This window comes from Platalea leucorodia, assembly GCF_965183815.1.
Source record: "Platalea leucorodia genome assembly, chromosome: 9".
NCBI lineage: Eukaryota > Metazoa > Chordata > Aves > Pelecaniformes > Threskiornithidae > Platalea > Platalea leucorodia.
Genome location: NC_138831.1, coordinates 39,775,384 through 39,794,918, shown reverse-complemented (window position 1 = coordinate 39,794,918; position 19,535 = coordinate 39,775,384). Strand labels below are relative to the sequence as shown.

At 43.6% G+C, this 19,535-nt stretch overlaps 1 protein-coding gene across 1 annotated transcript in view; it reads left to right on the top strand.

Moving 5' to 3' along the window:
- The window catches only part of SHC4 (SHC adaptor protein 4), a gene marked incomplete at both ends in the record, with an annotated part of 32,654 nt that overhangs the window by 11,718 nt on the left and 1,401 nt on the right, over positions 1 to 19,535 (top strand). The window contains 8 exons of the mRNA XM_082322588.1: positions 5,740 to 5,803; positions 6,705 to 6,824; positions 8,331 to 8,384; positions 11,661 to 11,712; positions 13,067 to 13,193; positions 15,115 to 15,292; positions 16,697 to 16,757; positions 18,145 to 18,324. Of these exons, the coding sequence (XP_082178714.1) occupies positions 5,740 to 5,803; positions 6,705 to 6,824; positions 8,331 to 8,384; positions 11,661 to 11,712; positions 13,067 to 13,193; positions 15,115 to 15,292; positions 16,697 to 16,757; positions 18,145 to 18,324 (836 nt within the window). The remainder of the gene's footprint in view (positions 1 to 5,739; positions 5,804 to 6,704; positions 6,825 to 8,330; positions 8,385 to 11,660; positions 11,713 to 13,066; positions 13,194 to 15,114; positions 15,293 to 16,696; positions 16,758 to 18,144; positions 18,325 to 19,535) is intronic.

Sequence of the window (19,535 nt, the reverse complement as noted above, 5' to 3'; positions counted from 1 at the left end):
AACTTGAGCCCTTAAATGCCTACATACTGCACTCGAAAGCTGCCCGATTTGTTTTATATTCAAAATCAGCAGTTGTTGACATTTGCAATCAACATAAGCATGCATTCACCCAGTTCCCCTCAGCCTAGTCATTTACCGATCAAAAAGAGCCATGTAGTACACTTAGCCCAAACCAATCAGCCCGGCGCATTCAGACCAAGCCACTGTATCCTTCAGCAGCCTCGTCCAAAGAGCGAGGTTATCTCCTGGTTGCAAGACACGGAGAACGTATGCTGCTACACTTATAAAACAGAGCTATGGATGGTTTGTCTGGAAAAGAATGAATATGAATTACTGTGTGACAAGAGCTTGCCAACTTAAATTTGGCCCAGATAGGAAGGTTTTGTTAACCAGAGCTATGTGAAAACTTCACAATGGAAATATTTCCGTCACTTAAAAAAAAAATGCTACTGCTGACCTTAACGGGCTCTTTTGTGCATGAGAAATTCAAAACTTAAACTGTTTGCAAACCGAATGCTGAAGTGCTGAGCTCGTGCATGCAAACTTTAAAGTTCGATCGATTACAAGCTGACTGGAGCGAAGATAACATTGATTATTCCCCTATTGTTCTCCCGGGGGAGTAAGTTTATAGACGGCATGCACAATGCACCAACCAAGGAGTTATTGGAAATGATCCCATTTTAATCATCTCTGTTATTTGTACTGGGGGTAAAAAATATTTTTACTCCGATGGCATTTCACTAAACAAAGGGGCATCTTCTGTTTTAAAGGGATGTAGAAAGGGTCTCTAATTATGTTTGCTCCCTGCTTTGCTTTATATGTATTTGCATTCTTAGTCTCCTGATCTCTAAAATTAAAGATATTATTTACCTACCTCACATGAATGTTGGAAAGATCAACAAACTTGTGTTTGCCAAAGTGCCGTGAGGAGTCAAAAGAGATGAGTGCGGAGGATGTATTTTCTAGTTTCTTGCTGGACTTGCATTTTCAGTCACTTACCTGGCCCAGGGTTGGGGAAGGCAGAAAGTGGCCTGTCCAGCGCTATGAAAGACCGTGGGGTGCAGAGATGCCATACGGCCATCAGGCCGAATGACTGCGGCATAGCAAGGGAAGGGCCAGGCACTGCGGTGCTCTCCATCCTCAGCCCTCGGCGGCTGTGCGGTGAGGAGGCTGGCAGAGGAGATTTCCCTGCAGCAGTTTTCCAGCTCTCTGCCGTTGCCTGCCTGTGACCCAACTCACACGCTTTTAGGACATCCCTCCCATTTTGGAGAAATTTGTGATCCCAAACTCCATGTAGATGACAAAAGCAACACCAAGAAATAACAATAAGGGTAACAGGTTCCTCTGCTTGAGAGGCTTTGTATTTTTTTGAATGGTCACCCATAAACATACTGTGCTTGCTGTTCTCGGTACAAGACATGTTTGGGCTGTCGCCCTTGTGCTGTGGCAGGTCCTGCCTTTGCTGGACCCTGACGTGCACTTCCCTTGTCCAGCCCTTCAGCTCTTTTCTTCTTACATGTCTCCCACTTCTGTTAAATCAAGCTTATTATTAGTCATTATATTTGGGCATTTATGGGAAAAGGGATTCTGTATCTCAGATCAGGGCATTAACTTGCAAACTCAAAAATGGTCAGGCAGCGAAGGGCAAAGGGCGCCTGAAACATGCTGCTGGGGAGGGCTGGTGGAAGAAGGCTGACTTTGTTTTGAAGATTAATTTCAACTTTGTTGAGATGCACAATCCCTTTCTGTTAGATAGCGTAGGCAGAGCCCTAGATGCTTAAAAGCAAATCTTCAACGGCATGCTTACTGGCTTACATCAGCCCATCTCTCGTCTTTTGCTCTCATTTGGGGGAACAATAAACAAAGTGGCTCACTGTTACTGCCAGCACGGCGCTCTCCTGCACGTTTGGGGAAGAGTGTCCACCGCAGGTTTCACTCCAGAGGTGCAGACCCAGAGAAAACCTGTAGACTGTACAGCTGAGCTGATCTAAAGGCTTATGGATGCCGAAAATGGGGCTGTCCTTGTCACTCCCTCCTGCCCCAGAGCTTGCTGAGCCCTCGCCAAGTGGCCACAGCCCGGCTGAGTGGCTGGCTGCTAACCCAGCAGGCAGAAGGAGCAGTGCCCTGCAGGGCTGGGCCAGGCTTTCTGGGGAGCAACAAAAAATTTCCTGTGCTGCCAGCTCCTGCAGCACTCAGCCGCATAGGGGTTGTGCCACTGTCCCAGCTCAGTGCGTCCCAGCCCAGAAAGTGGGGAGCGGCCTGCAGCACTGTGCTCAGGAGCCTCGGTGTCCCATGCGAAGAGGAACGGTCCTGTTTCCCCATCCCACCTCCCAGATCCCACAGAGGTGCCCCCAGGGAACTGTGCCAGCCTTGATCCTCACTGAGCTGGTGCCCAGCAGAATAACCCCTGGGAAACTCCCCCTGCCATGGATGGGCATCTGCTGGGGCCAGGAGTGGGACCTCTGTGGTAGGTTTGCTGCTGGAGACAGCCCAGGGGATCAAAGTGCTTCAGAGTAATGTTTTTCAGGATGGCAAAAAGAGCTGACCCAAATCTCTTCCATTCACTACAGAAAGTGAAAACTGTGTCACTGAAACAATGACGAGTTTATGTAATCCTGTGGGCACTGCAGTACCGACAGACAGTGATTCCACTTCAAATGGCAGAAGATGCCTGAGGAGTCAAGGAGCAAGATTTTCTTTGCCTTAAACTACAAGAATTTAAATTCCTCACAGCTCTCCCGATTTCATTCTGTGGCTCCTAGGGTTGAGAAGAGCTGCTGCAGAGCACGCAAGTGGAGTTATCTCATTCAGGGTGATTTAAAACAAAAACAAAAAAACCCCAGAGTGTTTTGCTTTGGGATGAATGACAAGGAGGAGCGAAAGAAAGAGCAGCAACATGACTGGAATAACAAGGCCACATTTTCTGCTACTGCCTCAGATTTGGAAGATATCAAATGGACAAGCAAATGTCAGAACCCATAAGGTTGCACATTCATCCAGCAACAAGGCGATTAACAGCGCGCCCTACGCACAGGTATATGCCATCCGGCAGATCTAAAAGCAGAGGCTTGCCTGAGCAAGTGATTGAAAACAAATGGCTGTAAGAATGAATTAATAGCAGATTTCCAGGAAGAAAACACAGATATGGTAAACCCTATTTCAGGTTATTGTGGATGTATCCAGAGTTTCTTTTCTTCTTAGTGTACAGTGCAGTTTCTAGTTCAGGTCCACCTGCCCCGTGGAAATGACTGAAGGTTAGAAGTGTTCAGTTGTAGCAGCAAGGTGTTACCAAACTGGTGCTTTTCACATCTTTGAAATAATACTAGAGAAGGTTTGTTAGATCATCTGGAAAACCACCCAGAGATAGGCAACAAGAAATGTCTATGAGAAGATGATTTCCCCTACCAAAAAGAGGTAATAGAAACTATTAAGTAGAAATTATTTGCCTACTTTTTGGTTCCCATTTGCTGAACAAGTGCTTCCGAGTGTGGTGAAGTGGGCAGTGACCACACTGGCTTATACAAGAATGAGGTCCGTTGCTGGCAGTGTTGTCTATGACTCCTTATTCCACATGGGCTGCCTGAAGTGCGCGAGAACTCATTTGTCACCAAAATAGATGACTTCCCTGTTTTTCCAATTTGTTCTGTATCTGGTTTTCTTTCTAGGTAGAGCTAGACTTGAAGGCTCCAGGTAGCCTTAATGTCTTGGCTCTGATTTTGATTTCCTTTAATATTGAATGAGAAGATGAGCTCTCATTTTCCAAGTTGATTATTGGAATCTGCAAGATCATCCTGCAGGATGCCTTTCCCCTTTTTTTTTTAGTTTTGGCCTTTCTACTGGTAACACCTAAATAAAACAGGAGCTAAACAAGAAGGATATCATGAATTCTCTTCAAAAGTGTGTTTTCAGCTGTGCAGGGGGAAGTGCTTTGCTTTAAAAGGCTAAGAAAAAGCAGTGTTTAAAAGGCTGTCTTTCTGACCCATCTTGTGTAGCCCACGATGAGGCTCCTCTTCTTCCCTGCTGTTTTCACTCAGAACATATTAATTACGTTTTTATTATTTTGCCATGCGTGAGGTCTCCATTCCTTTGCCGGTCTCCAGGCTGAATTTCTTAGGATGTTCTCTAACAGGAATGTAGCATCACTGATCTTCAGCGCTTTAAGCACGTAGCCCGTCAGTGTAGCAATGTCCGTGGGGCACTGAGCAGGAGGCAGCAGCAACGCTGTGGTTCACCGGCACTTTGCTGGCTTTATTTGCGGTCTGATCTGCTCCCCGGGCACGACACGGGGTCCTGGGGGAACCACACTCCTCACCAGGTCACCTCTGCTTCCTGGGACATATCTGGCTGGAGCCTCTCGCTGTTGTGTGGTCCCCTGATATTTTTTAGCCTTTCTGAACCAAAACTTTCTCAGGAAATGAAGCCCAGTGGCGTGTTCCTCCCACACACGCACCAGGATCTGAAAACAGACAAACTTTCCTAACTATCTTGTTTCCTAATTAGCTCTTTGGATAATAATCCAATAACATAAACAAATGATTAAACAAACTAATTCCCTTCCCCTTAAGAACAAAACAAAATCCCAACCCTTGAAAGCCCAAGTCTGAATTCAGCCGTGAGAGAAAGGCTGAGGCTACAGCCTCAAAATAAAATCACCGAATATGGGAACCAAAGCCTGAGAGGGTGACCGGGGGACGGCGGCGCAGCTCGCCCCGGCAGCCCCGTGGCAGAGGGCCAGGGCAGCTGGAGGGGTCAGGGGCTGCGGGTCAGACCGGGATGTCCAGGCAAGGTTAAAGAAACTTGGTAAGCACATCCCAGCCCAGTAAGTCACCATTTTTCCACCGACTTCAAAACAGTCAGTATCAGTCAGGGGAAAGCCTACGACTGCCAGCAAGAGGCTTTTTTCCAGCTGCAGTGCTGACCTTGATCAGGGCAGTGAGTGCTCCACCGCATGTCCAAACCAGTCACCTGCTGGAGCATATATCAGAATTTTCTTTGTTCAAGTGTGGAAAATAGGCGCAGTGTGCCACTATGTTATATTAAATGTGTAATTTAGCTGTCTTTGATATAGACCAATAAACACTGTGAGTGCTTTATGCCTTACCCTTCTGCTCCCCGACTGAGAGGCGCCTGTAGAGAATAGTGGGTGGCTGGGAAAGGACATCTAGTTTGGGACATACCTGCCAGAGATGGAAAGATATGGATTGAGACCTCAGATTTGAAAAAGAACTGGAGAAGCTGATTACGCCTCCTTTTTTTTTCCCCATTTTTTTTCCCCCCCCAAAAAAAAGAGAACCCCCAAACACCAGAAGGGCAATCAGGGCACCCAGCTGGGCTTACTCAGCATGCCCCTGCTCCTCTAAATAAGAAGGATTAAGGCAAGAGACCTATCAACCGTACTGAGAAAAAGGATTTGGAGGCATCAGGTTGTTTGAGTTTCTTGTGGTTAGTTGATGGGTTTTTTTTTAAAACAAATTTTCATTAGGTGAAATTGATATGTTTTACGAAGAAAAAGAATCAACCCAAACCAGGCTGCTGAATCATTGTATTTTGTTAAATATATTTTTTTTTTTTTTAGCAGTGGGAGGAAAGAAGAAAGAAAAACAACTGTGAAAGACTTTCCAGAAGATTTAAGTGTTTATAAGGGGGGGTGATAACAATAAATCGCAGGGTTGCCGGCCCTGTTACACATGATGCATGTGAAATGATCCAACAGATTGTGCTGTATTTTTCTATTTGCAGGGAAGCAATAAGCCGACTGTGTGAAGCTGTATCAGGTACAAATGGAGCTATAAAAAAGCGGAAGGTAAATACTGTTTTAGCTGAATGATTTATTTTCTGTAGCTGCTTTTAATAAGCTGGATACATGATTCCCTAACAGGCTTCAGTCCATGCTGGAGTTAGTGCACGTTAATCCATGTGAACTTGGTATAACATGAAAACACTTGTAGCAGGGTGTGTAGCCTGCTCGGTTTGGGGCTGAGGCCATGCCCTACCTTATTTTCTTCAGGATTAATGCTTTGCCCAGATTTCCTGCTCCTACCAGTCTTTGCAGTGCTCAGTGCTTTACAAGTTTTAGGTTCTGGCTATTAAACTGTAGGAGGTCTTTTTGATAGCAAAAGGGAGCTCATTCACTGGAGGATTACCTGGTTGTTATTTACATATAAAAAAATTAAACAAACATGACTAAAATGGCAGTGTTTAATGGGCCCATCATTTATTTAATAACTGGGATGCAGTGAGGGGCAACGTCAGTGATTGCTGTTGGGTTGTCCTCAGTGGAAGTTACTGATTCCCTTCTGTAATGGCGGGGCTTGGGAGGAGCCTGCTCCTTTCAGGAACAGGCTCCTGAAAAATGAATACATGAGAGAATTTCTTGATTACTCAGAAAATGCTTCATCCCTAGGAAACGAAGCAGAGTTCAGCAGGAAAATTACACGTTCTGAATTACTGACACAACTATAACATTTAGCTCACTGGGATTTTGCTTTAAAACTTTTTCCCCCATTACTGACATAAAAACCATGCCTGTAAGTATTGTATTCAAAGTTGATATTTGTTAGAAGATCTATTTGCATTTGATCAAGCCATTATCCTTGCTCCACTGAAATTTTCAATAAGATATCATAAAATTTACTTTACTTTGATATGTTTCTGCCCTGACAGACTCAGCTGACAGCCTCTTTCTGTTGTTTCTTTGTTTAAAGCCTCCAGTGAAGTTTCTGTCTTCTGTACTTGGCAAAAGTAACCTTCAGTTTTCTGGCGTGAATATAAAACTGACCATTTCAACAAGCAGCCTCACTTTGATTAATGTTGACACGCAGCAGGTAGGATACATATAAATCAGTGCCCTTTTCTCCATGCTACTGTGTTCTCCTCCTTTCATGGCTTCTGAAAGAAAGGCTGGGTGCTTTGAAGGGAAAGCAGCAGCCTTTAGTCTTCTTGTGCATGCCTGCTAAAGCTGAATTACATGATGCCTCTGAATTTAAAAATGAGAGCACTTTGGAGGAGTTGGACATGCAGCACATGCCCTTCTTGTTTATGATGGTGTCTTCCATGGGGAGGGATCTTTAAGCACTTGGCAAACTGTTTCTCTGTGTGTGTGTCTGCCTGTGCAGTGCCTGATAAACAAGGCACTAGTCCTGACTGGAGTTTCTGACAAGTCCTAGGGAAAAAAATTATATAAATAATAAGTCAGAGCTTGGCTTTGGTGTCGTTCAAAGCTATTTTACAGCTGGGAAATATATGTGCGTAATCAGTTACACTATGCAGAGTCTCTGGGCTCCATTGAGACGTGTTCCTGAGAGCCTGGATCTGCCCTGGAACTGGGGTGTGCTCCCTTCTTGGCAGATGTGATGAGGAGCTTTGTGCTGCCCACCTAATTCCTCCACCAGCTGTTGGCTTCAGCTCCCAGCACGATCTCATCTGGGGCCAGCAGTGGATTTTGCTCCAAGCTGGAGCAGGGGAACATCAGGGAGGTAGTTTTGGCTCACTGGCTCTGAGGAATCATTGCACTGAGCTGATGCCATGCTGAGTGTCAGGCAGCTCTTGGGGTTTCACCAGAGGACAGAGGTCACCTGTCCCTTGGACCTCTGTGCTAGGAAGGGTCTATGGCACCAGGTTTCCCTTCCTTTCAGGTACAGCAGCAAAGGGCTTCCCTACACCAGGTGAAGCTCTGGGGGTTGGCAGCTAAAGTGTGGCACTTTTAACCTGTTCCTGTTTGTAACAGGATTAAAAGCCAGCCAGCCAGATCTGCTTCCAAAAGCACCGATGTGCCCTGTCACTGCACACAGGAGCATGCAGGGCACTGTCTTGAAATTCCTTCTAGGTCTTTTGTTACTAGACCTTTGCAAACGGAAAATCATATTTATTCTATTCTTGCGCTGCCGCTACGTTTCATTGTGTTCCCACCTGCATAATCTGTTGCACTTGATTTTATAAAAAAGAACAGTTTGTCTCCAGAGATGAGGTAGTGTTTGAAACCATGAAAAGTTGATGCTTGATTTGGCTAGTGAAATCTCTACCAGGTAACAGCTTGGTGCTAATGGTAAGAGAGAATATGATCAGAGTATCAGTGGGACCTGTTCATAAAAATGCTACCATTTTATAACCCTTGAAGGAAGATTAATCAGGGATCTAGACATCACTAAACATGAATGGGTAGTCTCAAAAATACTCCTATTGTTAGCTCCTTCCTTCACAAGTGATACGTGTATGTATTAATGGATTGGGTTGTCATGAACTTAATTGCTTGCTCTATGAAGATATATGCTCTGCTGTTTTCTAAATGTGTGGCACATAAGCATGTTTAACCAGTTTGTCATGCTTTTCAGATTATTGCCAACCATCACATGCAGTCCATCTCATTTGCTTCTGGAGGTGACCCAGTAAGTATTGATTTATAAGATATACTTCCGCAGGTATAATGAAATTATTATGAGACTAAAAGTACCTGCAAATACTTTGCTTCATCCCTTCCTATCCACGAGCACTAAGAGTACACCACAATTCTGGATCATGACCAGTAATACAAGAAAATTGAGGGACTGAGACTGGAAAGGAGACTTGGAATAGGGACTCTGTGGATCTTTGATAGATCTGTATAGTTACCTTTCCCATTCTTCATCAGTGAGCCTCCGTTCACTCAAAAGCCCCCGGACTTGAGCACCTAAAAATAAGAACACACAAACATAGGAATTGGCATCAGTTCCGTGGTCCCTGTAATCCAATACCTGTCACAAAAGCTGTTAGCACCAGCACCTCTAAATTTTCGATGAATTTTGAGTCAAGCAAAGCTCCTATAAGACAGACATGGCATAACCTTCTTTTTCCTGCAGATACGGGTTTTTCTCCTAGTATCGTAGTCATGAACTCACTGATGTTGTCACACAAGAGGTTTTCTATCCTCTTCCAAACTCCTTATTGCAATGATTGTCAGCAGGGAATTTGTCATCGATAAACATGGTACTCCCTATTCCCTCTTTGAATCTAAGCAAGCCCAGCCCTGCCAGTGTTATGAATTTCACACTCCATGTGTTATGAAAACAGTTGTGGGGTGTTTTTTTAATCAGTTTTTAATTTTCTGCCCTTCAGTTTTGTTAAATGTCTTCCTGTTCTTGTGTTATGAAATGGGGAAAACAGAAGGCTCTGGGTCATGCTCTTGATAACACTGGGGTGGAAGCCAGATCCAGCGTTGACTGGAAAATGACAGATCTGCCTCTTTGGATTTAGGAGCAGGCAAGGGGAAATAGCTGGGAACCACCCCTATGTGGCTGACTGATCTTCTCTGGAGGGCCATGTGCGTGATGTAAGGAGCCCAGCTGCTCTGCTCTGCTCAGAGAGATGCTGCCCAAGCTGCCTGAGAACAGGAGCTTTCTGGAGCTGGGCTGGGAAGTGGGGAGGGAGCATGGGTGCAGGCTCTGCGCTGGTGGTCCTGCGCCCAGGAGGGAGGTGCTGCACGGGCCTGGTGCCAAAGTACTACATCCTTAAATATCCCATTTAATGATTAAGGCATTTTCAGATTCTAAGAAGTCCAAATTTCACCTTTAGGTGCCTGTGCTATCCTAATACACCCCGCTGTACAATACAGTCCCTGGGCTTTGCAGACCCTTCCTGATGTGGATTTCCAAGCAGCTCCAAGAGCTGGCATGCTGTTGTGCTGAGCATCACAAAGCTTCATTTCCAAATTCCAGTTTTCTTGATAGTTAAATGATTTAAATATGTCCCCAAGCTGACTTGTTTTTGAAGTATGCTGGCTGTCTAGTTTGTCTTTATGTAACATTTTCAGTTTTGAAAATTCAGGGATGTATTTTCAGATCTCTGCTCAGCAGGTTGGATGGGTAATTCTCCAGAGCTTTTCTACCTTTTTTAGTTTGGGTGGATTGTTTTGGTCTTTTTTTTTTTTTAATGTTATTATATGGCATTGGCCTTGTACAGTGATCCCATCAGATCTCACAGGCGACACAGGGCTGAGTTTGGTCAGGGCTTAACAGCAGGACCACCAGGAGATGTGCTTGCACACAGATGTGCTGCAGGAAATGGGCTTGGTGGTGCAGCTGGTAACACTCTTCTTACTGGAAGAATATGTAAAACAGAGGTCTTGCTCAGCAGTGGTAACTATAAATCTAGTGGTACTTCACATAAGGGGCAATTTTGGTGGCTTGTTCAGCTAATTTTTTCCGAAATTCCCTTTACATTTAAAATGGGAGATAGTTTCCACAGGACGTCTCTCCACCTGCCCTATATTCAGGCTCTAAATGCAGTTCAGTGTTGCCCTGCACTGTTAAGGAGTAGCAATATTCTGCTCGAGAATAAAGCCTATTCTGGCTTTATTTTAAAGCAAAGTCATCCATGCATGTACTTAAACATTACAAAGATATAAAAATAGCAGGTACTGCTCCAGTTACTTTAGTTTCTAGTTGCTCTCTAGATCTAATTTATTTTAAGTGTATCCTAAAATATTTATGAACTTTAAGAAAAACCTGAAAGGAAAAGGAAGGAAATTGAGTTCACTAAATGCATAAGAAATACTTAGCTTGCTTTGTTTTAATGATACTAACTTCGGAGATTTTAAAAAAAATTATCTAGGACAAGTTCTGCTGGCCTCAAGACCTGCCTCTCGTGTCATTCATGGTGAATTATTAAATGATGGTTCTTGTGCATATTGCAAATGGGGGCCTTGTTTCCTGCCAGCTGATTGCATCTTCCCTCAAGAGAGCCATGCCTTTAAGCTGCGAATTGCATTTTCCCCATCCCGCCTTAAAGATCCAAAATAACAAAATGCATCTTTAATAATTAAAAGAATGTTATTCATTACCTCACCATTTTTACTATAACACTGAATTATCAAGCGACTCTTTGCTTTTGCAGTATGACTAGAAATGTTAATTTTTCTATTCCAGTTCCCTTTTCAGTTTCACTAGAAAAAGTGAGGATTATTTCAACATTGGCTGGAAAGAGAATCTGAAACAGACAACTGATTATACTGAGGTTGTCTGATCTTAGCAGCAGCCTTGAGGTCCAGAGTAATTTAACCTGATCATAGCTGGACTAAAATCAGGTGGCAGCAATTGAGATCAGATACCTATTGTATTCTGTGATATTTTAAAGATCAACTTTTCTCTAAGATGCCTTCAAAACTCAATCTTCATCCTACAAACTGGGAATATTCTAACTTGTCCTTTGCAGTATCTTAGCACTATTTTATCTTCCACTGGTATTGATAAGGACCATCCCAGCTAACAGCTGTGACTGGCAGTCACGCAGCTGTAATGCGTTACGCAGGGGAGGCTTCAGGCTCTGTGGGAGCAGCGGAAGGGAGCAGCATTGCCTGCTGATCAGGCACCAGTTGTGTTTCTACTCCTGTTGCATAGTTTGGAATTGAAAACACAGTTTATTGAAGACCCAAAGAATGCCAAATGGTCTAGTGCATTTATTACAAGAAAAAGGTTCCAGCACAGTTACTGTGTCAACAGCCACCAGTGCGTCACTGGTCTTTCCCCTAGCCCACTTTGCACCACTTTAGTACCTCCGGTTGCTTTCCCTGAAAGAAGCATGCTTTTCAAAGCTAAAAATATATCTCTCTCTACTCAGCTGCTTTGTTATGGAAGTAGGGTTGTTCGTAACGATAATTTTAAAGATGTTTGTTGTCTTCTTTCCTATAGGATACAACAGACTACGTTGCATATGTAGCAAAAGATCCTGTTAATCAGAGAGGTATGGAAACAATTTTCAGATTGTTAAGCATGTTTATATGATTGCTTTATCTGTATCAAGTTGTTTGAGTTTTAAAATAAGAAAGCTACTGAACAGCTCAATATTCTGTACAATTTCTGACTTCCCTGGATGGATATGGGTGATGGTATGTAGGCTGTGGCTTTAAATGTCATATTCTTTGTGCAACGAAGTGAGAATCTGCAGGTCAGACTAAAGCTGTACTAGCAGCTGGCAGCATGCAGGGGTAGGAGCCTTCCCCAGCTGGCCTTGCCTGGGGAGGCAGGGCAGAGCCTGGAAAGGAGGGTGGCTGCCCTGCTCTGGGACAGCCTCCAGATGAGGGGAAAGGTAGTGAATGAGCTCCTCATCTAACCCAGAGTCCTGGGTATGTTGCTGGAAGGCAGAGTGGGGTGTATACTCAGGTGTATGACACCTTCCTCCCTCTGGAGGCTGACCCAGGGAATAAAATCCCTTTTGCATCACTCTCGTTATTTGCCTGCAATAGAAGAAAGGCTGGACCTTCACTGCTTTTTTCATGCCAGATGGTTCTCAGAGCATCACTGCCAATGGCGATAAAGTTGGTAGAGTGGCAGCTCACAGGAGAGCTCGCTCTAAGGTGTCATGGATGGCTCAGAAAATTAGGATGAAAATCTGGAGAAGCTGCGCTGCAGCCTTAACAGTCTGGCCTGCCGCCTCTCTGTAGTTCCATCACCTGCACTGCTATTTTGACTAACTTAGGGCACCCTGCAGGTTCAACAGTAAGTCCCACTATTGATGCTGGGATGGGCAGAACTCCTGTACGCTGGCAGCCTGCAGGCAGGGCTGGTGGCTGGCCTAGCACCATCCTTGAGTGCTATCTCATGGTGGCTCTGCAGAGGGGAGAGCCAGTCCTGGGCACATGGCACTTGCCGCTGGAGTGAGTTTCCTGAGGTTGTGCATGAGAACAAGGACTGGTGGCAGGAGCATTGCCCTAGGGGAGCCCTGCCCCAGGCTGCTGGAGCCACCCATGGTTGTGTTTTCATGCTGTTTCATGTGAAAGTTGCACGCTGGCAGGGCTGGTTCTCTCCCCTGCTTCTGCTTACTGCCAGGCAGGGAGAGAAAAGGAGATACAGGAACACTCCATGCAGGAAGCATGAATGGAGAGGTTTTTTTACTGAGGTATAAGTTGATACTATGATTAAAAAATACCTAGAGCAATTTCCTTAACACATCAAAAATCTCAGTCTGTATAATGTTCTAAAGCTAGCTAGATGCATAATTTCATGCCTAGCTTTTCTGCTGTAAGCAATATAGCTTGTGTCTCTATTTTCTAGTATAAAGTGCATTTACTTAATTAAAGTAAGGTCTCTCTTTGCAGCATGCCACATACTGGAATGCCCCAATGGGATGGCGCAGGAGGTGATAAACACCATAGGGCAGGCTTTTGAGCTCCGGTTCAAACAGTACCTGAAGAACCCATGCAGCCTGGTTACGTCTAAGGAAAGGTCAGCACATTCTCAGTCACTTAACTGGCAGTTTTCTTCTCTTTAGTACTTTTCAGGAAAACAATATACTCCAAAGAGCAATCCATAAATAAGATGCTTTGGATATGCTTTCTGGACATCTGCTGATTGTAGTATATGCTGTATGTACCAAGTATAATAGACTAAAATTAGCTTATTCCAGTAAACTCCATTGATTTCAGTGACATTAGTACAGGTGCATAACAGCATAGAATTCAGCCATATTGTTCCTTGACTAAAACAGCCTTATCTTAAATGATGCAAGTAAGTTGAACAAATGTTCAAATTACTCTGCCCAAATAAGTTCTGCTCTATAAATATGGCGCGCACACACACACACACACACTGAGCTCAGCCCTGACCTGTGCCAAGTTTAAGCTTGCTGCAATTGTGGAAAGTGTGTGGTGGGGAAAAAAGCAATTGTAATTCACCTTTCTGCTGTTCTGTTCACATCCTGCACGTTGCTCAAAATATAGGGCCTAGATTAGTTTTTGGACCACAATTCTCCATTTCAGCTACCCTTTTTCCATTGCACTGGGGACACAATTCTTGCTCTAATTTATGACTCTCCTCACAGGCTAGCCATGCCTATTTTTCCTCAGTCTTTTCTTTACCGTAACACCAAATTTGATCACTTGCTACCTCCCACGGGTAGGTAAAGCTGTAACGCTGCTTAACTGCATCCTGAGCACCGGGAGTCGCTGTGCAGGCGGTGTCCGTGGTACAGTGCCTGACGCAATGCAACAGAACTGGTTTTATTACATAACAGCAGCCCCAGCTCCAGTTTATGTTTATTTCATTGTATATAGTGGTTCTTGCCACGCCACTGCTAATACTGGCCTGTTTTCCCTGGGCACAATAACCAGAGGAGGAGCCTTTCCTATGAAACTCTGCTAGGTTATGCCACAAGTAAATCGGAGCAAGGAGAGATGGAAGAGGCTGATTAGATTCCCTCCTTGAGCCTAACCCGCAGCCAGCCTCGGAGAACGGTCCTCGGGCAGAGCAGTCGGATATTGCTGTGTCAATGAGTCACCCACTTCCAAACTACTATGAATCACATAATCAAATACTTGCACTGCATATCGCATAATCAACTACTTGAACTTTTATCTCTTTCCTGCTCGAGGCCTTTTATCCAATTATATTCTTGTTAAACAGAGAAGTAAGATTTGAGATGAGATTTTTATTTCGGGACCGGAGACAGTACAGGAAGCCCTAGCTGTTTTGCAGTGTATCAGCTGTACATTTAAACTATCATCATTCTGGTTTAGTTCAAGAAAAACATCGGGTGCTCTCCTTCATGTCAATCTGTGTTTTCTTCAAGCTGAAACAGAACAGTTATTTTGATTATGGTTATTAAAATCAGGGTACATTCCACTCAGGAAAACGACTTTTTTTTTTTTTTTAGCAATATTTGATTTTCTAAAACAGTTGCAGGCTTGTCTAACTAGATGCCGTGAGGTTTTAATTTTCTCTTGTAAGTTGTGTCCGTCCCCCCCCCCCCAGCAATCCCTAGATTTATACAGATGAGACAAGAAGCCAGAGGAATTAGCTTTATGGTCTACATTTTGGCCACCTTAATGAATGATGCACTGGCACTCTTCTCTTAGAGTTTCAGTAGGTGGCTCTTATATTTTCAAGGCAAAGAAAAAGCATCTGGGCTGCCCGGTGCTAAGAAAATGACTGTACCTCCCTGCACCCCAAACTGTGATGACTCCATTTTTAATTCAGGAAGAAGTAACTGGAAAAATAAACAGCTCTGAAAGTTCAGGCCCAAAGCCCTTTACAGCCTCCATATGGCTAATCTGTGTATTGTGCGATGCGCAAACACTGGGGCCGTTTGCCTACACTAGAAAGCAGTTGATTACATTAGTTGCTTTTTTTTTTTCCCATATTTTGTCAGTGAGGCAGCAAATGCTAATGGATCAGCTGGGAATTCACAGGAGAGGGAGGATCATGAATATTACAACGAAATTCCAGGGAAAGAGCCTCCCACCGGTGGAGTGTTAGACATGCGAATGAAAGTGCAAACAGACCAAAGGGCTAACTGTCTTACACAGTGCAAGAAGCAGTATGGCTTGGTAAGTACATCATCTTCTGGGATAACTATTCGCTGCCTATTATGGGAATGAATAATAAAGTGTTACTGTGGTGTAACGCATAGCATTATCATCAGAACCAGGTCCTGATTATCCTGGGAAAGGGTTTTTTAGGCTAGATTTAATGATGCTTAGTACATAATTGAATCCCAAAGCACTTTCTGAATATTAACTGATTTGTCCTTAGAGTACTTTTAGGAGACCAAGTAATATTCCCTTGTTCACTCGTTAGCTGTGAGAAGAAAATAGATACAGATTTAAATGGCTTGTCTGAGAGAACATCTGCAAAATCTGTGATCTCCTGATTCTGTGATCTGATAAATATTTCATCCTGTCCATTATGCTCTACAACCTATACATACAACATTAACTGGTTGCAATGTATATACAACATTAATTACCCTTGGAGGGTTTCAAGAGGCTCTGTTAAATCAGCCACAGCAGCAAAAGATGCATATATCTGTGGCTCTTGTCTGGGATAGTGGGGAATGAAAACAAATCAGTCAGGGAGTAAAACCAGCTGAGTCCAGACTGGCTGCACAGACTTCAAAGCCTGCTGTGTGAGCTCTTGGAAGCACCGGCATTTCCCCACTTAGGGAAGCAGGCACCGCCGCTTTGCTCAGAGGGAGCGCACTCAGACGTGCCCGCTGGGATCCAGTGGGTGCTAAGAAGTTGCTGCTCCCAAGTGTTATTTGTGTCTGGTGGCAACGGCGCCCCGGTTCCTGTGTGTTCCTGTGCTACTGCTCCATCCATTTTTTTGCTTTGTTAACCTCAACCATACTCCACATCTTGGCTCTGGGCCTGGTGGCCTCTGCCTTCCCAACAGTTCTCTAAAAAGGTGTTTGACTATATCCTAAGTTTGCATTCAAAGCTCGCCAGAGTTGTTGCAAGGAGTTACCCTGCCACATGTAAATGCAATACCTTTCTTCCATGGGGTGTTACTTTTTCATTTTCCTTTCAGTTCCGATGACCTTTTAGTGCTGCTCAGACAACTTTGTGACCATTTCACTTTCAAACCATGATGTCTGTAGTCATTTCTCCTTGTTTTTATTGCAAGGAACATTTATAAGAAAATCTGAACTTTATGACCTAGGAGTTATACTGTATATACTAAAGCTATACTATATCCACTATGCTATATATATATACACTATATACATGACTGGGCAGTTAACCCTCTCTTTGAGGCTGGAGTATGTCCAGACATGGTGCCCTGTAGAAAGAAGAGTATCAGCATGAAATATTATTTGAGGAGATAAGAATTTTTTGGTGAAGAAGATACGTTTAGTTGCCTGTATCCCAATTAACTGGTGCATGGATATTTTAAAGTTACCTGAGATTTCTAAGGGACTACTTTATGTGACTGTTTTTACAATTTTTCTACAGACAGGCAGCCCGACATTCATCAATATATATGAAAATTGCCCGGAAGAAAACAAAACTGTGGGTATGTACTCTGTTTTCCTTCTCATGCATATGCAGAATTACCCAAGGCAGACTGCCTGGAAGAGCTGCCCCTTGGTTTTCGATACAATGGTGAAAAGTGTCCTACTTAGTGGGTCATTTCTAGTTCCCTAGATGAAGGGCAGACAAAAAAGCCTTACAGCTTTTCTAAAGGCCACTAATCTATCTTCATGTCTGCTGGCAGACTTACTCGTTTTACTTGTCATGATACTGTACAGTAGCTCTTTGTTGTTTGATTCTCTTTCATACTCTTTGTCCTTTTATTCCCTTTCATACCCTTCCTTTGAAAAAGGAAGATACTTTGTTGCTTATCAGTCTTTGAAAATACCCTTCCCCCTACAAATGCTCGATGAGACCCAAACTATCAGCATTGGGTGTTGTTCCAATGGAGCCTGTGCCCTTGGTTCCAGCATCACTGGCTTCTCAGTGTGACTGTGCCCTTCCCCGGCCTTGGGTGGCTTTGTGCCCAAGGTGATTTGCCTTTAGGAAAACCTGCTCTCTGGGACCCCAGGAGATCACCAGCCTCCCTCCCTTTCTGGACTTCCCTTGCCACAGCTGATGCCCTGAGCACATTTTCTCAGCTCATCTCTTTCATTGCACAATGAGGTCCTTTTTGAATTCCCACCTGCGCTGCTCTAAAGGGATCCATTACACTGTCTGCAGGGGATCGTTCAGTTTCTTGTGTTATTTCTGATTTAAGGAAAGGAGAATCAAATGGTTTCTACAAAGAGAGAGTGAACAAATAAAAGAATGAATGAATAGATCTATGAATAAAACGTTTGCTAAAGAGCAAAAATATGCATGCTATTTGGCTAGCTGAAGTGCTATTATTTTCATACCCTGCAGGGGATATTCTGTTAGCCTGTTCCTCAGCTTGGATCCTAACCTGACAGATGTGGCTTTGGCTCTCCAGGCAGAGCCACAAAGCACCAACCTCCGCCATCTTCCCTGTTCCACCAGAATAGCAAGAGAGAATTGTTCAGCTTCCCACAAGCTTTTTTTGTGGTGCAGAGGGGAAGGAAAGGGTTTTGCAACAAACAACGTATATGGCTTGTGTCTCTGTAGAGTCATATGTATTAATTTCTTTTCAATCAGTGGGGGGGTTTACTGCTGACATTGATTGAAGCAGAACTGAACCAGTGCAGAACATTTTTGAAACCTTCATTCTAACTCAGTTTGGATAGTGTAGCTTGTGCCGTCTAGCCATAAGGAAAAAGGAGATCATCTGCCAATTTTTCTTTTCCTTCCGAATGACTTTAGTGGGATATATAAGAACAACGATGTTCCTATTGCAGCTTTTACAGTTATTTTAACTTGAGTTTAAAAAAAAAAAAAGAAGGAAATCTGTGCATACTGTATACTAATTGCAGGTAATTGTGGTGAAAGATCACAGAAGACAAAAAAAGAGGCAACATTATTGAAGCCTGCCTACAAAACAGATCTTTTTGATGATCCGTGTTACATCAACACACAGACCCTGCAGTCCGCAGTCTGTACAGCCCACAGTACAGCAACAACACAGATCCATGGAAGCCCACTGCGTCAGGCCAGTAGGTTCCCATTGCAATACTGTTATCTTTCTAAGCTTTGAAAAGAGGGGGTCTTGTCATCTGTGTGCATGGAGAAAGATTTTGGTTTCCCCATAAGAAATAGAGAAAAGATGGGGGGAAGAAATCCTTCCTGGTTGGATTTTTTCCTTGTTAAATTCAAGACAAAGGGTATTAAAGAGTAAAAGTAGTGACAGTAAGTGAACACAGTAACCTTTCATCTTCTATAGTTGATTGATGACAATAAATAGTGTTCCACAGGTAATGATAAGCAAGTCTTTAAGATGCTGTGAAAGCTTGGGACTGCACCATACCTCAAGGAAGAGGGTTCTCCTGGATGCTCAAGACCTTAACCACTCTAAGGTGGAAGTGGCCTCAGATGCCTTTGCTTCACAGGCAGTAGCGTGCAAGGTCACAGTGGGATCGTTATGACCAGCTTTTCTCAATTCTTGAATAAGTGACCATTGAATCTCATGCAATAATTTCTAAATCAAACTGTTTGATCAGTAGTATCTATTAAATGTATGTCAAATTAAGTCTTGATTTACAGACTCAAAGTGGTGGATATCCATTAAATGACTATATAGTTGCTACTGATTGTCCTCATTATTGAAAATACTTTATTTATTAGCTTTGCCTTTTATGGTTTCCCACTGACTGTTTTCTCTGTCAGAGTTGGCTCCACACCAGAAAGTGGGCAAAGGACTGGATAGAACTACAGCAAAGGAAATCTGTGACCTGGGGCTGTTTTATGCTCTAGAAGGAACTGGCTGTATCCTGAGGAGCCTTAGGTTGCACAATTCCATTGAAGAAGTGGTATCCTCTTATTTTCCTTAGAAAAATCCTGCCTGTGAATCATTTGCAGTCTGACTGGCCATATCCCAAACCACCCAGTTTTGTTAGTACATTCAGTAATTGTTCGTTTTTTCACAGCAGATGCATCGTGCTGTAATCCTTCCCTTCTGGCTACGTTGGCCATGTTGTCTTACATTCCTGCACATAGCTGGAGCCACTCAACATGACTCTCCCAAAGATCCATGACAATCTCTTCAGAGCTTGTTAAGGAAGAAGGAAAAACTAGATCTTAAAAAAAAAAAAAAGTGGCTAAAAAGCAACAAAAATCTTGTTTTTACAGGGAAGATTTGACTCTCTAACACAACCAAAGAAATACAAACCCAAAGCAGTAGAGCATCAGAAAAATTCCTGTTTCCAAT